At 37.4% G+C, this 18458-nt stretch overlaps 1 protein-coding gene across 2 annotated transcripts in view; it reads left to right on the top strand.

Moving 5' to 3' along the window:
• The window catches only part of BRINP3 (BMP/retinoic acid inducible neural specific 3), a 225150-nt gene that overhangs the window by 17624 nt on the left and 189068 nt on the right, over positions 1–18458 (top strand). Inside the window, exon 2 of one of the 2 annotated variants that reach the window (XM_074877281.1) lies at positions 472–757. The exons of the other annotated variant lie outside the window; for it this stretch is intronic. Coding sequence (XP_074733382.1) covers positions 522–757 — 236 coding nt within the window. The 5' untranslated portion in view covers positions 472–521. The remainder of the gene's footprint in view (positions 1–471; positions 758–18458) is intronic. 2 annotated transcript variants of the gene reach the window in all.

Below are 18458 nucleotides of genomic sequence, written 5' to 3'. Positions count from 1 at the left end.
TAGTGAAGACAAGCCACTAAGTGACTTTTCCAAGGACATGAAAAAAGAAATCAGCCTGGGTCTTCTGAATCCCGTCTGTTTTCTGTCCAGTATCTGAACTGCGACCTTATGCATAGACATTGCTGAATGATTTTGTACTGACGCTAACAGGCAATAATTCTTGTGTTACATATTTTTCATTAATGACTAGCATTATTGGAAAAAACCCCAACAATCCCTTCCCTGATAATCTGTGAAGGTTTCCCTTCAACAGTAAATATTATTACTGATGATGTTAATGGAGACATTAGTTTCACAGCATTTGAAGTACTTAAACACTCCGCTGTTAACTAGCCTAATGGGGTTTATGGTAATGTAAAACGTAATAAAGTAGAGGCCACTATCTCTTTAAGCTGAAAGAAAGGAAACTTGTTTCTACTTCCAAGGGATGCCTAGTGTGTGCTTATCTAATTGACTGTGTATTTTGTCTAGGTGTTGAGGGAAAGCTAAGAGAATGAAGGCTCTAAGTCCCCAGTGGAAGCATGATATGGCGATGCAGTGCTGGTGCTGAATTGTTCTCTCTGATGGCTCTATGGGAGTGGATAGCACTGAGTCTTCATTGCTGGGTTTTAGCAGTTGCTGCTGTTTCGGATCAGCATGCCACAAGCCCCTTCGACTGGCTCCTCTCTGATAAGGGACCCTTCCATCGCTCACAGGAATACACAGATTTTGTGGACAGAAGTCGACAGGGATTTAGCACAAGATACAAGATTTACAGGTATGAAGCAAAGGGAAAGCAATTACAGAGATATCATCCTTAGAAGTTGTAAATTATCAACAAGGGTTTCCTTAAGGGAAAGTTTCAGATGTGGGAACAAATCCATAGACACAAAATTCATTGCTGAAATATATGCAAGGCCATATATGCAGTGTGTACTATGGAAATGCCTACTTGTGTTGTTTCTATTTTGTTTAAAGAACTCCTGGTAATTGATTATGTTGCTTTGGAAAACGTTGTTTACTACCTAACCTCTACTCTGCCCTAGCGACATACTCAAAAATGTCCCAAGGTATTCAAACAGCATCTTTGATTGCAGAGGGCTAACATGGAACACCTTTGATCATGCAGCAAGATCCAGTTCAATTGCTTTCAGTGTGGCTTATCAAGACATAAACTGAGACTTGAAGAATGAAATTGTGGCTCCACAGATACTGCTGGCAAAGCATGGACTTCATTGTACAAACCAGGGCATTTCAAAAGTGACTCAAAAAGTTCAATGCTAGTTTATATCAGTGTTTTGAGAAGCAGTTTTCTCATCCCTGAGGGACTGAACAATAAGACCACTGTGAATTTTAACCCAAATTGCAGGTGTTTGGTCCGTCACAAAACTCAGCGTTAGGCTGGCCCAATTCAAACTGAGATAGGAAAAAATGGGAAAAATTCAAAAGTACAGGTCTGCTTGAGAATTTGTGCCTTGCTGTAGAGTTGCTTTCATGATACATTTGTAACCTGCCGGTTTCAACTCTTTGAGCCAGCACTGGTGAAATAGCTTCTTAATCATTTGCAAGAGGTAGAACTCAGTAACATCCAATAGGTTTATCAAGGACATGGGAATGAAAAGGAGAGTTTAATAGTAGTAACCTAATGACAAATAGAAAGAAGAGGAGAAATGAGGGAGCGCGAGAGATTAAGAACTGAGAAAAGATCTGTAAGCAGAGAGACTTTTTCACTTCATATTGTTATAGATTCCTCCTGGCAGCAAAAAGAAAGGGGTGGCAGCAGGGCAGTACAGGACAGATTTTTAACTTCCCTGATAACTCTCCAAGATATAAACACAGACAATTTTGGTATGGAAAGACACACGCTGATTTAATCTAAAACCATGACACAGCTTGTGAAAATTTCATACCTATTTTAAACTATTATTCCCTAGTGGTATCCAGCTCTTTAGAAGAGTGGTATATGCTTATATTATATTTAGTCCAGTGTCCAGTGACCCATGACAAAACTGCTGGTCTCAGTCTGTAAAGATTTTATTTTTAAGGAATTTACTTAATTCCTTTCCTAAATACATGCAGTAGAGGGCACTCTGTTGCAGGTCAATTTTGCAGTGAGCTCCTTTGCGCTATATAGAGAAATTAAACACATTTTGAAAATAAAGTGTGGTTTGGAAATATGCTTGATGAAGTGGCTTGTCTTAACAGAACAGCATTGCCCAATATTTACTGTATTTTAAAAGCCAGCTGTCAGGACCAATAATGTAAAGCCAATAATGCAGAGACTGAGACAGCATATTTTATTCCTATTATTCTGTATTAGTCAACACTGAACCAAAATTATCTTGCTAAAAACATGAAAGATGGAATTGTATTTCATTTCAGCTCTTTCAATCAGGTCTTTGATAACTTTTCTCATCTCAGCCATCATTACAGAGACATTGTTAAGTTTTATAGATCTGTAATCATATCGTTAATATTTATTTGGGTTTGTGTATAGGTTTCCACTGACTTTAATTTACACAATCTCACAGAAAGTGCTTCTTGTGTTTATTTCTATCCTCTGCCTATTCCCTTCGAGAAATGAGCCAGGAAGCCAAAAGAGGCACAAGCTACCTGAATTAAGAGAAAAGCTGCAATTTTTGATTTAGTCCTCCAAATACAAACCTTACTGCAAAGCTCTCCTGTAAAATATGGTCCCATTAGCAAGTAGTGCAGAACATGGTGACCTTGTTACGAACCACACACTGTAAATTTAATCCCTGTTGCTTTTCTATGAGCTTTCCCAGGCTACAAGATCTGGAGTCTAATTGGTCTGTTCATTCCCTCACTTATCTTTTACCTAATGAAAATGATCCCTCAGGGACACAGTCCTGATTTGAATGGAGAGGTAAGGAAGGCGAAAACATGGGCCTGCACTGGCTCAGCGGGATCACATTAACAAGAGAGAAAGGTGCCGTTCCAAACAGTGCTAACAGGACGGCCTCCTTTCCCTTTGCTCTTCACTTCAGCCCTTAAAGCCCACACCCGAGACCTGACCACTTAAGAGTAAAGGCGGAGGAAAGTCATCTCCCTTCATTTTAACATACATGTCAGGTCAAAATCCATGGGGCTGAAGAACACTGAAATGTATAGGGTGAGAGACTCCAGCAGATTGTGTTCCGTTTTGAATCCTTTCTGATAGGATGCTGGTAGCACAGTGGGGTCAGACAGAAAATTACTGAATACCTTTTTTCTTTTTTATTTTAATTTTTTTTTTTAATGGCACAAATGTGGCAAGTAGCTGCAGACTACCTAAAGGTGTGCCTCTCTTTTGGGGAAGGAGTTGGCTCCAAAACTGATGGGACTGTGGCAAGTAGCCCCTCTCTTTCCATGTCTCCAGACCAATGGCATTCAAGCCATACACAGAAGATGACCCATTTATATCTCTTTGCCAAAACCTAACAAATACTGCTGCCCACGGGAATTAACTCAGGACAACCAACCTAACACTGGGACTAGGTGTTTACAATTAACAGCAATTAAATGGTCTCAATAAAAATAACATAAAACCAGTAGTGATTTGCACATACTGCATGTAGTATTTTAAAATGTGTTGGAGGAGATTTCAGCAGAAGGCTGCTGTATGACTTTAGTTTTCTAACACCGGAACAATTACACAGTGACTAGAATGATATTTTGATTCCCACTACTTTTTCCCCTCCTGTGGCAGTCTCAGGAGAGACAGTAATGATGTAGAGAGAAAAAAATCTCAAGTAAATCATTAAGTTCCCAAATTTTTTTAATTTCAAGATAACATTCCTTATTATAATCAAGATCATCTTAAAAAGCAGACAATACCTGTTATTCTGTGTTTGGTTAAATCAGGTAGTGTATATTTCTGTAAATACCTAAGTGCCAGAGATGAAGGCCTTTATTTTGCACCATTGTTTGACACTGATTTGAAAGGATCAAGGTCACATACTGCAGGCCCATGAAAGATATAGAATGATTAAAATCAAGGTAATAGGACAGTAGACTGGAAAAACACATATTGAAGAGAACAACAAAGAATATTAAAATGAAGATTTCTTGAAACTTGATGGAAGCATTGTCATTATTTTTCAGCTATTGAGTAAAACAATGTTGTGCTACTTGTTTTATTCCTGTCATTTGCATGACAGGAGACAGACTGATTTTAAAGTCTAGTTTCACCTAAAAATATATGGCAATTGCTTTCCATAATGTCCAGTAGTCTTATTTTTTTCAGCTCTTAAATTATATAGCCTGTTTGCATTTAAATAGATGGAGTCCAACTTTCAGACTAAAACAAGAAAAAAGTTATCACTAAATGGACTCTGTGTTGGCATTTCTATTTCCCCCCTAGCTGTTTGTATGCCAACGAGGCAAAAAGCAAGAGCTTTGTGTCCTGGTCACTATAAACAAGTGTTCATCTGACCATCAGTCTGATCAAAATCGTAGAGATGAAGCCAAAGATTGGTACTGAGGAGCACACTTATTAACTGAGCCCTATTTTTTATGAGAGGTCTTAACTTAAGCGTAATATGTTTCTTAATATTTCTTATGTTTCCTAATGTTTCTTATGTTTCTTAAAGTTACACTCTGCCTTGTCTCCCTATCTGGCCTTCTGAGCAGAAAACAACTGTGTGATAAAAACAATAGATGCATAAATTATGGGAAGGTAGCAGTAGAAAAAAACTACTGTCATGCTTATTTTAATCTATACACTAAAGATCAGTTATGTCCATGGGCAAACAGACTGAATCTGTAGTGTGCTTAGCTCCCCAAGGAGAGGAGCTTTCAGCAGTACAGGATAGAGCTGAAAGAGACAAATATAGATGTAACAATGTTTTATCTATCTGTAATAATGTTTTAATCAGATATTGCAGAACACTAACTAATTGTAACTGATATTACCAACGTTGCTATAAGGTGGGAATGGTGGGCTGGTTATGCTGATTATGTGGCAGTGTGCTATTCCCTATAATTCTTTGAAGGAAATATCCTGCTGCAGGATATTCGATAATTGCCATAGTTCTTGGTGGCATTCATTGCCACTGATCTATAAAGCGAAATTCCAGGAAAGCACCTGGATGGCTGCTGAAAACCTCTAAAGTAGTGGGAATGCTGTGTCAATGTTTTATGGAAGGTGGCTCCTGTAGTTAATATCAGTAGATATTTTTGCAAGGAAAACCGAGTTTATAATTTGTTATTTAATACACAATGGGAGTACTGTGCCTCTTATGTAAATCAGTTACCCAGACAAAGGAATTTCAATCCAAACAGAATGAGATGAGAGGTTACCAGGATGGAAAGAGTGATTATGAAATTATGCAAAGAACCTACATTGTATCAGAAGAGGTAATTTCCACAAAGATAGGGAAGTATTCATGCTATCAAATAAAGTCCTGAGGAAATCTCCTCAGGGATACTGTGTAGTTTTGTTCAAGCAAAATGATTTAAAGTCTGAAACAGATGTGAAAAATCAGAGGAAAAAAAAAAAGCCTAGCTTTGTCTTTTAAGGCAGAAATGTTTGGCGCATCTAGGAAAAAACCAACCAACCAACCAAAAAACAGCTGAAAGAGGATACAATTCCTGTCAATATACATATCATATAAATCAAAAGCCATCACTGTCATAAAACCAAATTGGTATTAACTGGCTATGAATAAATTTAGGCTGGCTATTTAATGTTATTTATTTATTAATTTATTTAAAGGTTTCTAATCATTAGAGTAAAATAGTTCTGGGATGTATTAAGTTACAAAACCTTACCAGTTCTATGAACGGGGGGGAAAGGGTTATAAGATGTAATGCTTATGACAATGGACTAGGTTTTAGTAACCATTGATATCCCTTTGAGGTAAGTATCCCTAACAAGTGTAGAATACTAGTTTGTAAAAGAAGGAAAAATCTCCCAAAGAACTGAGTAGCTCTGTGCAGCACCGTACTGTGTGGCCTAAGAAGTGTTCCTTTAGAGGTTGTTTTAAAAGGGATTGTGTTTGTTCATGAACAACTAAAAAAATAAAAATATGAGAAAATAATGCTATCAAATTAAAGATTATTTTGTATTAGAACATACTGGGTTCCTCTCACATGTTCTGAATCCTCTGGTAACTGAACCTATAGGGTAAAGTGAGCAAGACTGGAGATTGTAGTAGAACACTCACTAATAAGTTTTAATACTTGTGTGTGAGGTTAAGTAGAGCCAACATTAAAGTCGGTTGTGTTTTTTATGCCTTACCAATATATTTTAGCTCACAGTTATCAATAGACCTCCTGACACATGTATACTCCTGACAGAGTGTTAATAAAAAACCTAGGGGGTTCAGTTGAGAAGGTACACATCACCATGCCCTGATTTGTGATTTTCACCCCAGTGTTCTGGAATGACATTTCCTTGTGCTTTTCCTGAGGTTGCTTTGAACTGATAGTTTAGGAATTTTAAGGCATTGAGAAGAAATAATAAACTGTCTTCAGTAATTTCTTCCAGTACAAATGTTTAGTAAAATGGAGGGCTGAAAAAAGATGTCTGCCATCATACCTTTCAAAAGGCTAAGGAAATGACGATATGGCATTTCTTGGTGCTGTTATTTTTGATACATTTGATTGTACTCTAGAAACCATCAGCACCATTTTTTGGAAGGGCCCGTTCGGTGCTGGTACTGTTGTCTTTTTGAAATAAGACTGCTTCTTTGGAAACTAAGACAGGAGCTCATTTCTCAGACATGAACCTCAGTTTCCTTAACACAGAACGTCACATACAAAACCTACGAAAGGTGAGGGAGTAGTGACAGAGGAGTGGAACAGCATATATCAAAGAAAGGAATGAGGCAAATTAGTACTGTAGCAGTTGAGGACAGAAATGGCCTGTAGTCAGCAAACTGTAGCTCTAATGGGCAATGATGAGGTAGCTCTCAACAGGTAGCTTAGCAAACTGGTCAACCATTGCCTTCAATTCTTCAGAGCCTTTGCTTCCTTGGGCATTGAACTGCATGCACAGTGTCACTGCTGGGCAGCCGAGATCTGGGATTATAAATGCACCAAAGAGCAAACAAGTTTATGTTCCACAATTGCTGTATCAGTAGGGAATAAACAACAGGAACAGTTCTGTTTGCCTTTTCGAGAAATTCACTGTATCAGTAAATTGCTTCTGGCTTGCACTGTAATTGGCCAGCTTGCTTTAGGGAATTTTCCATTCAACCTGGTGGATAAAAGGTACAGTAATCGGATGGATCATCATTCTCAGGATGTCTATGAAAGGCTAGACTACTGAATGCACAAAGTCTTCTTTTTAAATCCAGTGGCTCATAGGCTGGGGACAGAAAGAGCAGCTCAGAGACAATTTCTGGGATTGTGAGTTGATAGATTTCCACTGGAAAAATAATATTTGTAGTCTAGTACACTGGCCTCATTATTATAGGCACTATAGGTACACAGAACAAAAAGATGCTGATTTTGGTCCTGAGGAATCAAACAGCAATAGTTTCCTACAGTGGAAGAATAGTTTAATTAAAGTAAGGAAAAAAAAAAAAAGTTGGTCATTTTTAAAGAATGTCTGGATCTGAAAAATAGCATTGAGTTTCATTTCTGATTGTGATATACTTTAACAGCCTCTCTTAGTCTAGTTAGCTGGGGTTTGTGAAACTGCTTGCATGAGTACATACCTGAGCAAAATAAAGGCTTTAAATGACCATATTTCCAGGTCTAGCAATATTTGGACAATGATCTCCAAAATCATCTCATTTCCAGTCCTTTGTTTTAAATGCAGATCTCCTTCATAAGAAAGTTTTACCTTTAGGGCCTAAATACCTATCAGGTAGTGATGCTTTACAATTAGCAATTCCTATTATCAGAATTATATTAGTTTCTTGATCTAAGTATCCAAGGAATTCTCTGGAAGTTACATGCTTCTGAAAAGGTGGAAATAAGGAGCGGATAATTTAAACAGAGAAGCTATGTATACATAACAGAAAACTTGCAAAAATGTTTTCAGCTGAATTATAACTGGAGCCTAGTTTAGTTTACCAGTAATCTCAAGGGGTTGACAAGTACATAGAATGGATGTTCACAGAGGTGAAGGAGTCTTTCACTGACGTTCCTATGGATACTTGTGGCCCAGGAAGAAGGGCAGACTGACATGAGGGGCTCAGAGATGGGCAGGAACATCCAAAGAGAGGTAGGGAGTTCTGATTCCCAAATTGTCCTTCTCTTTCCAGCTCTGTTACATATGTGAGGCAGCACAGCAGAGAAGTCATCTGCTCTAGGTAAAGGGCTAACACTTACGACTCAAGAGCACAGGATAAATCAAGCTCACTTCTGACACCGATCCACAACATCAGCCCTCAGCCCACCTTTGAAGGTCTTGGGAAAAGCATGACCAGATGCTGATGAAACAGGGTATTTTTTTAAGAGATTCTGGCTTCCTACAGAATCTTGTAGAAATCTCAGTGAACAAGAAGAAATGTATCTGTGAGCCTTAATCCTACAGCATTCCAAAACCTCTACACTGTTTTGCCACTGACCAGGGTCAGACCTACCCTATATCCCCTCACTCCAGTTTGTTGGCTCAGTATTAAACTACTGGGTTTCAAAACAAGAGTTTCTCTCTGTGAGATAAACAAGTGCTAACGTTGGGAAGGATAATAGGGAACAGTGCTGGCTAGGCCAGCAGGATTAAGAGTGTTCTCAGGAGTCAGTTTGACAAGAACACAAGCGTGTTTAAGCTTGGCAACAAAAGAGAATATCGATGCCAAGATTGCCTTCTGTATTTTTTTTTAATAATACACTGCAGGAGTCTGTGTTTTGACAATCTCTCTTTGTATTTCTTCTTATTTGTTTGGTGTATTTAATCAAAGATCCCAAGGAAACTCAAATAGCAAGGAGAAAAGTGAATCTTATTTTTTGTAAACATTACTATAATCTATTTCCAGAATATACCCACTTCCAAAATCTAATATTTTAGGGATAATTATTAGATCAAACCTCCTACTGATATGCTTCCTTAGAACAAAGAACATTTATTGAGAGAATATGGTGTGTCATCATTTCAGTTAGTAAGTTCATAAATCATTTAAGTTGCCCTAAAAAAATTAGGATAATAGAGGCTGTAACTTAATGGTTTCATGCAATCACTGAAGTAGTATAAAAGCTGTTTAACACTAATAATAGATTCATTCTTCAGTCAGCAGGATAGTCTGCCAGGATCTTGGGCATGAAATCAGGTCATTTTCATTAATTCTTTGAAGATTTTTGGTTAGCTGGGTCTTTGTTCTTTATTTGACCTTCCTTTTCATTTTTGTTTAAATATCCCTGCTAGTGCTATCACTGATATTCAAGATGTAGAGGATTTCAAATGCTGATGACTTTCATAAAGGGGAAAAACAATTGCCAAGATTTCTTTTGGTTACTGAAAAAAAAAGAAAGAGTTTTTTTATTACTTGAATCATGTTCTCTGTGCTTTCATTTTAACCCCTATATTGTTATTTTTCCTTACTGCTGCTAGGTCAGTAGTCATCTCCAAACAGAATGGCTTTCAGGTTTTTCTTTTTGTCCATATGTTAAGTCTATATGGGTGGCATGTTATATCTTACATAGAGAAAAGAACTGAATAGCACAGAAACCTTTTCTGTATAGAAAGACAGTGGTATTGGCTGGAATGTATGATTCTTTGTATAGAAGGGTATTTGTGTCTTTTCCATACAGAAAAAGAACAACTGACACCAAATGTGCTCATTGAATTTTTGTCAGTTTCTTCTACTATCATTGACTTAAGGTCGTGGTCAATATCTTAGAATTCAAATCATAGTTGTCTTCTAGCGCTGATTGATTGATTCTACAGGTTCTACTAGTCACTATTCTGGTTGTGAATTTTTATTGTGTAGCTACAGATTCATTCCAACAGAGACCCTTGTGAAGAAAAGCAATACTTCAAAATAATGTCCTGTTTCTCCATTCTCCCTAGAATCCCAGTATGATTGTTATGGATAGTAGTGTTCTTAAGGTCATTAATGGCTCCATATCTCAATTCATCTTCTGATGCTCTCAATTTCTACTTTATTTATGCAGCTTGAGAAGAGAAGATACTTGTACTGACCGGACAATTTGATATATATGGAGCTCTGAAAACTGCACACACAAAGCCCACTAGCAATTTAGAAGTTGTGTATGCAGGTCTCACATGCATAGAAGAGATAGCGTTTGGCTTTAAGTAATAAATGTTAAATTCTCAAAGGAAAAACTCATATACAGGTTTTGACTTATATAAGTAGCATAATTTAAAATCAAAAGCATAAGTCATTCTACCAAATATTCTGAAAGATCAGCAGAATCAGACCTGAGGAAATATAATTGATTAATTTAAAATAAATATTTCTATTTTAATTAATTTTGAACTATATTCGTACAGTTCTTGAAATTTAACAAATAGGGATTTTTAACTTATACCCTGACTGTTAGTAGTGGAATTGGATGCTTTACTAGGAACTCAAATAGAGTATAGCTTTGCCTACTGATAAATATGCTCTATTAATAGAAAGTATACAGATACAACACATTTTTATCCAGTTACATCTAATTGTATTTTATTTAAACCACATCTAGCCATTTACATAAAATACTGGCTATAGTTTATAATAATAAACCTAAATTCTAAACATTACACAGCACAACCAATCTGATAACCCACATTAACAAACACAATGAAGTCTTTTGTCTACATTTCACACATTTAACCATGCAGAATAAATTAAAAAATAATTATTTCAACTGATGAAAAATGAAGGACCTGTAGTGAGGTCTCTTGTTACAAAGAACTGTTCATTGCCATTTTTCTTTTATAAAAGATCTAATGATGCTTTTGGTGACAAACTACAAGACATAAATAAGTTAGAATAAGTGGAAAACATGTAGTCTGTGGTGCTTGTTCATTTACTTCTTTCTAGAACCCAAATATTTGTGATTACTGCCAGAGTGAATCGATGTGAACACCAGTGCATGCGTGTTTATATACATTTATGTGCATATATATGCACACACCTATATGTATATGTGTGCACATGTATGTGTATATATGTGTGGATATATACATACATATATAAAAATATATATATAGATGAGTGAAAATAAATGAGTTTATTCACATTTTTGCAGTGAGAAGAATCTTGTTTATTAAAAGGCAATCTTAGATCTTCTACAGTCAGATGTCTGAATAAGAGCCCTTGACCAGTACTTTAATGAAGTTTACTCTGGACACTTCCTGATGAATCAGAGGTCCAGAAATTCTCAATAACATTGGCAATGCCAAAAGATCTTTCCTTATTATATCCCTGTGTTAAAAAGCCTGTGTTGGAAACATTCTGTCAGAACTGGCTGCATTTTCCCATGCTTTTGGTCAACTCTAGGTTATGCCACTTACATTAAACTTTAGCTTTGGCTACAATAAAGGACATCTGAGAACCTGTAACACATTAACATGAACTGTCTGTTTCATACAGGGGTAATTATGACTTTGCTCCATTTTTTTTCTCAATCTCTGTATTATTCTAGTTAAATAAATTAACCTTGACAGGGTATAGTTTTATTATGTGTGTATAGAAAATATATATATATATGCATGTATGTGGCTACAGAAGTTCTATATTTAACTCCCAGTTTTCCACAGATTCCTTCTGTGATAATGTCATGTGAAATCCATATGTCATAGACCTTCATAAAATCATAGAATGGTTTGGTTTGGAAGGGACCTTAAAGACCACTCAGTTCCACCCCCCTGTCATGGGCAGGGACACCTTCCACTAGCCCAGGTTGCCCAAAGCCGCGTCCAACCTGGCCTTGAACCCTTCCAGGGAGGGGGCAGCCACAGCTTCTCTGGGCAACCTGTGCCAGGGCCTCACCACCCTCAAAGTAAAGAATTTCTTCCTTATATCTAAACTAAATCTACCCTCTTTCAGTTTAAAACCGTTACCCCTAGTCCTGTCACTACACTCCCTGATAAAGAGTCCCTCCCCATCTTTCCTGTAGGCCCCCTTTAAGTACTGGGAGGATCTTCATTTGTGGATCCAAGATGTGCTCATGCTTGGACAGTGAACCCTCTGATAAGACCTGTCAATATATCTGTTTGAAAAACATTGCAAGTTTTGCATAACTCCTAACTTTCAAGGAATCTGAAAGAAGTTTGTGCTGAGTTCAGTGTCCAAGCCGTGTGCCCAAGTTAACAGCATGTGAGTGCAACACAAAAACTGACTCCTGATCAGTTCTTTCATAAGACTCGCTAGCCTCTGTTTCATTGCTAATTTCCTCAAGGATTTCTTTCCTGCTTAGACACCTTTGTCTTTTAACTTTTTTTGCTGTCAGGGATTAAAGAGTATCTGAAAGATATTTTTATTTGAGTTGCCTCTGAAATTTGCTTTTCCTTTTAGTAAAACTATTTCTCATATGGTTGACTTTGAAGGTCCATCTGTTTATTTAGAATTTTGCCTGAAGAAGTAATGGTTATGTCTATTTTTACTGCTTTCTCCATGGCCCTGGATAAGCACAAACAAATGGGTTCTTGTTCCCTGGTTCTGACACTGAAGCTCTGTGTGACTTGGGTATGCGTGCCCTTGGTACCGAAAACTTCAAGGAGTGTTGGATAGCAGTACAATATATTATGTCCTCTGACACTCACCCTTTCTTTTATGAGAGACAAAACAAACAAACAAACAAAATAAATAAACAGTTCAAAAAAATTTTTGAGCATGATGGTTGTTTTCCCAGACAGTGAGATTGATAGAATATGAATAACTTAAAAAGGAATTTTAACCATAGCAATTGAGTGGAATTTAAAGACAATTAACATGAATGTTTAAACTTAAAAGGTTTGTGAACTAGGACATTAAAATGAAACAAAAATAAGTGTGCTTCTACTTCTGAAAAATGTCTCCATGTACCTATTCTGTATTTATTGGGAAACAAACTTTTATATATAGCAGACACATTTCTTTCTATTTCTCTTGTCTTCACAGTTAAAACATGAGAATTCCAAACCACGAGTGGGTTTGTAAGACTTCATATCATTGTTGATGGCAATAAAATAGTCTTCGTTTGATAGTTATGCTAATACAAAGTGAGATTTGGCAAGTTTCTACACAACAAAAATTGAGGTCACATGACTCCAGTTTCTAATTCAGTTTGAATCTTTGGAAATTCCCGTGTATGGCTGATATGCATGGGTCAATATTTATGTTTCCCTATGAAGTACTGGTTCTGTCACAGCAATTGCAATAAAACAGTAAGGAAAGGTCAATTTTAGTTCAGTAAACTTGGTAGTTATATCTCAGAATTTAGCCAGGGAACGGGACTTTTGAGAGAGAAGGTGGAGTGGAACAGAGAGAGGTCCAGTTACATGTTATCAAACGGATTTTTGGCTGATAGTTGTGTCTGAAGACAGTGTGTAGCTGATATGAAGTGGTTTTATTCTCATGAAATCTGCATTTCTGAGCTGTGGTGAAAAAAAAGCTTGTGCTTTTCTTCTCTGTTTTGATGTGAGATCATCCTGAAATGTGCTAACAAACCAGTAATTTCTGAAGGTGCTAGTCTGGCAAGCAACATTCCTTAAAGCCAGAAAACGAGAATGATGGTAACAATCCCAGGTGTGGAAAGGCCACTGGAGCGATTGCCTGCTAACACTATCTGCTGAGTGCAGGGTAAGAGGAAAGTAGCTGGAGCTTAATACCCACAGGGTAATTACAGGGAACCAGCTGGTTTTTGAGTGCTATAACGAATACAGATTGTTTTCCTACACCTTTTCTGCAAAATAACCTCTAGTCAGACCCAGCCACCAACCAGAGGTTATTTTGCAGTCAAAGCATTTATAAGAGGGTCACTCTTTTGCACTCACATTCCACTCTGTGGGGTCATTTTCAGGTGTGCCTTCGTGATCACATTATTTTGCCCATTATGACTTATGGTCATAAAATGTGAAAATAGTTTTAAAGAGATTTATGGTGTAACATGTCTAGAAATTGGTGAAATTTGTTTGAAGTGGGACAGTGAGTTCAAAAATTATTTGGAAGAGATATAGCATATGCCTGTAACACCCACCTATATTTGCTACCACAAAGCAGTTGCATAGCCTCAGTTTTTTAAGAAACAAGGCTAGATGAAATCTAGAATCAGCATCAGTTTGAGAAGTTGCATTCTTGACTGATAAGGATCCTTAATGCCACTGGCTTGAAAACGTACCAGCTTACTGAGGTGAGATTTTGAGCTAGAAGGACAGGATCTTAGGCCTCCACTGACACCTAGAAGGTGATGCAGGCTGGTTCCTCATGGCCAGATTTGTAACAGGAAACTCAGCACCATCCCATCTCCAGAGTCCCTTTGTACTCCCTGCTCTTGTGAAGGACACCTAGACAACTGAGGGCTGAGAACAGCAGGGCACATTGCAAGGTGTATTTGTTCCACAGGTTATATGTGTCCTTGTTTTATAGTAGGGAACAATTGGAGTTAATTGGCATGGAGTTATGGCAGGTGGTGGTTAATTTTTCAGGAGCTGGGACATTTGTGTTCTTGACAAGTAATGTCTTAGCAATGTAGTCTGAACTTAATTTTTTTAAATACACAGTTCTCAATTCCGCCCCTGACCCTGATACATTTGTTTCTAATTAGAGAAATGGAATATGGATTTAATGCTTGCTGATAATTTTTGCTCTAGGGATTGTCTAATGACCTATTGTGCATGGAGATTTCTAACAGCATTATAAATTGTTCATAGAAGTAGACCATAAAGTACACAGGGCGTAGATGACAGACAATATAGCAAGAACAACTTTCTGTTTGGTAAAAGTATTTTTTTTTAAGTTTTAGGCATTGGATATTACATCCCAAATCCATATTATGTTTTACTATTTTCTTATGGAAGGATGTCACTATCACACCTGGTGTTGCTGCTGGGAAATACTACATTAATGGAATTATTTGTTCTTACCAGATCAAAGCAACAAGGTGGTTCTTCTCCTCTATTCTGCTCTTGTGAGACCCCATCTGCAGTACTGCATCCAGCTCTGCAGTCCTCAGCGCAAGAAAGACGTGGGCCTGTTAGAGCAGGTCCAGAGCAGGGACAAGAAAATGGTCAGAGGGCTGGAGAAGACTCCAAGGAGACCCTAATGTGTCCTTTCAATATATGAAGGGGGCTTATAAGAAAGATGGTGAGAGACTTTTTACCAAGATCTGTAGTGGCAGGACAAGGAGCAATGGTTTTAAAGCAAAAGAGGATAGATTTATATTGGCTATAAGGAAGAATTTTTTTACGATGAAGGTGGTGAGGCCCTGGCACAGGTTGCCCAGAGAAGCTGTGGCTGCCCCCTCCCTGGCAGTGTTCAAGGCCAGGTTGGATGGGGCTTTGGGCAACCTGGGCTAGTGGAAGGTGTCCCTGCCCATGGCAGGGGGGTTGGAACTAGGTGATCTTTAAAGGACACTTCTAACCCAAACCATTCCATAATTCTATGATTCTAAGAATGAATGTGAGAAGCTGTGTGGCTTTCCCCATTCAGGCAATCAGACAACATGAACAGTTTTCCCCTGCACCTTAATGCTATTAATCAGTATACTTTGTGTCAGTTTATAATTTCATGAGATATGTCACTGAATGTCTCACCTGTTGGGTGGAAGGTGGCTCACAGCTTATAACTCAGAAACAAATACAATTGCTTTTTTTTCCTGCTTTGCTGAAAAAACAATCATTAAATTATTCTTTTGCCACAAGGCTAGGTAATACCTTTTAATCAACGCTGAAATGCAATAGCGGAGCAAAATGAAAGACTTCACATTACAGATGCCCTGGACAAAACCCCTCTAGTTGTTTGCCCTTTGACTGTTACTAGGTCCTGAAAATCAGGGACAGCACTATCTCTGTAACAACGTTATGCAAAAATGACATGGAGTTACCTGTAAAATAGTCTTCTGGGATATCAAACCCACTATCTCACATGAAGTAATCCATCTGCAGTTAAAGCGAAGAGTCTGAACTGACTGCCTGCAGAAATTTCTGGGTTTAGACTAGCATGAAATGGTATGTTGATCTTCATTGTAAATAGACAGGCGTACACAGAGGAAAATATATAAGTATAAATGTGTCCACTGTGGACTTAATGCTGAGACTAATCCAGCAAAAGGATTAGGATTTTGGATTTATTTAACTCCTTTCTGACATAAAGAAAGATGTTTTTATCACTGATAACAAATGGTGGAATTTGGAACAGCAGTATGGAGATTTAATTCTCATGCTGTGAAATGAGGAATGGTCACGCTCCTCACAGGCAGAAGCAGAAGGTGGCCTTCCCAGCTAAGGTGTTCAAGGACTATACCTTTACTTTTTATGAGATCTTCATCTACATCTAATGAATGCAGTACATAAATGTGATCACTACCCCACTAGATCCTGAGCCATCAATAATTTTCCACCAAAACACTTGCTTCATGGCAAGCCAATGACCAAATAAATGAAAATTTAAAATTTTTAGGGATTCATTGAAAATTTAAATTCAAACTTGAAAGAAAACAAGAATTTTTTTCTACATCCAAGATATCAGAGACTGTTAAGAATTTGCTTCTCACCACCAACCACCACCCCAAATGCCTCTAATGCCTGATTTTCTTAGATTTTTTTTTCCCTAGGAGCAATTTTAAACACCAATAACTAAGAGTCCTAACGCCACTCCCAAATTAGACCTGAATATAGAGGAAAAAACTGTCCAATGTGTTTCAGTTTTGGTTGGTGTTCTCATCCTGTTCTATGGACATGGTGTGCTGGAAACCAAAATATTCTCTTTAAGAAACTGAAACATTCAAAGGTGATTTGCATATCAGAGGGGAAGTTTAGTCCCAGTTATGTTGGTCCAAACATTGTGCGAAATGATAATGATATAGTATGGAGGAGGTACAAATGCTGTAGAATGCAGGACTTTAATACCTGACACTAAGCAGTTAAATTCTTCTGGTTTGTTACATTTCTCTAAGGTCTTTCCAAGTTAGTTGAACACCTTTATCACACCAAACAGTACTCTAAACCACCAGTTTCACTGAAGTCAAGGTTATAATTAACTTTTTACTCAAAAGTTTGAGAATATGTGTGAGTATGTGTGTGCAGATTTTGAAACTCATTTTTAGGCAGATAGGATGTTAGACACACACCCTGTGTTTCCTCTGAAGTAGTTTGCAGTAGTTTCTGTTTTCAACCATTTTTTTATGCTGATAAGCTTAAAGCAGCAATTTCAGGAAAGAACACAGCTGTCTGTTGTAAACACCTCCTATTTCCTGGTCTTCTCTAATATGCTCATGTCATTTTTGCTGTGCAAATCTTGTCAAGTTGATGGTATTTGTGAAAGGATTAGCTTTATTCTGTATCTTTCTCCACTCTATTGCCAGGGGTATGCAATGGTGCAAGGTGATTTTTTTATTCAAAATCTGACAAAGCATAGAGTAACACACTCCTTGCTATCCAGTAATACCCTGAAAACCAAATGGAGTTCACCTTTACCATTTTACTGCAATGCTTGTTCCTACTTTTTTTTTTTTTCTTCTTTTTTTTCCGAGCTGTAGACATCCCATAACTGCAACATGCAATGGACTGCAGAAGCAGGTTTCGTCCATCAGCTAGAACTGGCATTGTCTTTTCTATTTAAAGATTCACAGTCTTCATGCAGCGCTAACTGCGTAGTGCTGCAACACTTTCAGTTGGTGAGGGGGCTTTTGTTCACGCATTGGTTCATTGGGAAAAGTGATTGAATATTGCAGGATGGTAACTGTCCCGCTCTGGTTTTACTAAACTGGAAAAATTAGCCAGACATGTCAGATGTAAAGTGATAAAATTGTAAGCATAAATTCTAGTTTTCCAGTTATGTATTTATGTGATTTTGTAGGATGAGTGCTACTCAAATATGAAATATTCTTGTATCTCGCTCTTAAAGCATAAGGTGTTTTACACATTTTCATCTTCTGCTCTGCTTTAGTTTCGTGACAAAATACTAATAAAGGTAGGGGAACAAAGCTGATTCTGAGTCTCATATTAATTACTAATAAAAAGTGGCCCATGTAAATTCTTCTAAATACTAAGCCATCTCTTGCTGTCAATATAGACACAATTCACTGATCAGCAGCAATAAAGGCTCTTTAATTGCATACTTTTGTTACACATATTTCTAAGTAAGCATCTTGAAAGTATAAAAAGCATAATTAAAATCTATAATTCGACTATCTGGGTCCATTGATAGAAATATAGCCAGATTTTAAATGAGCTTTAACAGTTTAACAGCTCTGTGCTTCAAAGAAAAGTAGATTAATACAAATAGCCTGCAGGGAAAGATAAAGGCTCAGATCTCAGCAATCTGAAAAACTTTGCATTTCTATGGAATCCAATTTCAGGCTACACAAATAAAGTTAGGAGGATGAGTAAACTTGCTGCATAGAATATTTTGTTATCCTAACTATTGTTGCTCATTGAA

This window comes from Strix uralensis, chromosome 8, assembly GCF_047716275.1.
Source record: "Strix uralensis isolate ZFMK-TIS-50842 chromosome 8, bStrUra1, whole genome shotgun sequence".
NCBI classification, from domain to species: Eukaryota; Metazoa; Chordata; class Aves; order Strigiformes; family Strigidae; genus Strix; species Strix uralensis.
Note: the sequence above shows the minus strand (reverse complement) of the source record. Positions and strands in the feature narration are given on the sequence as shown.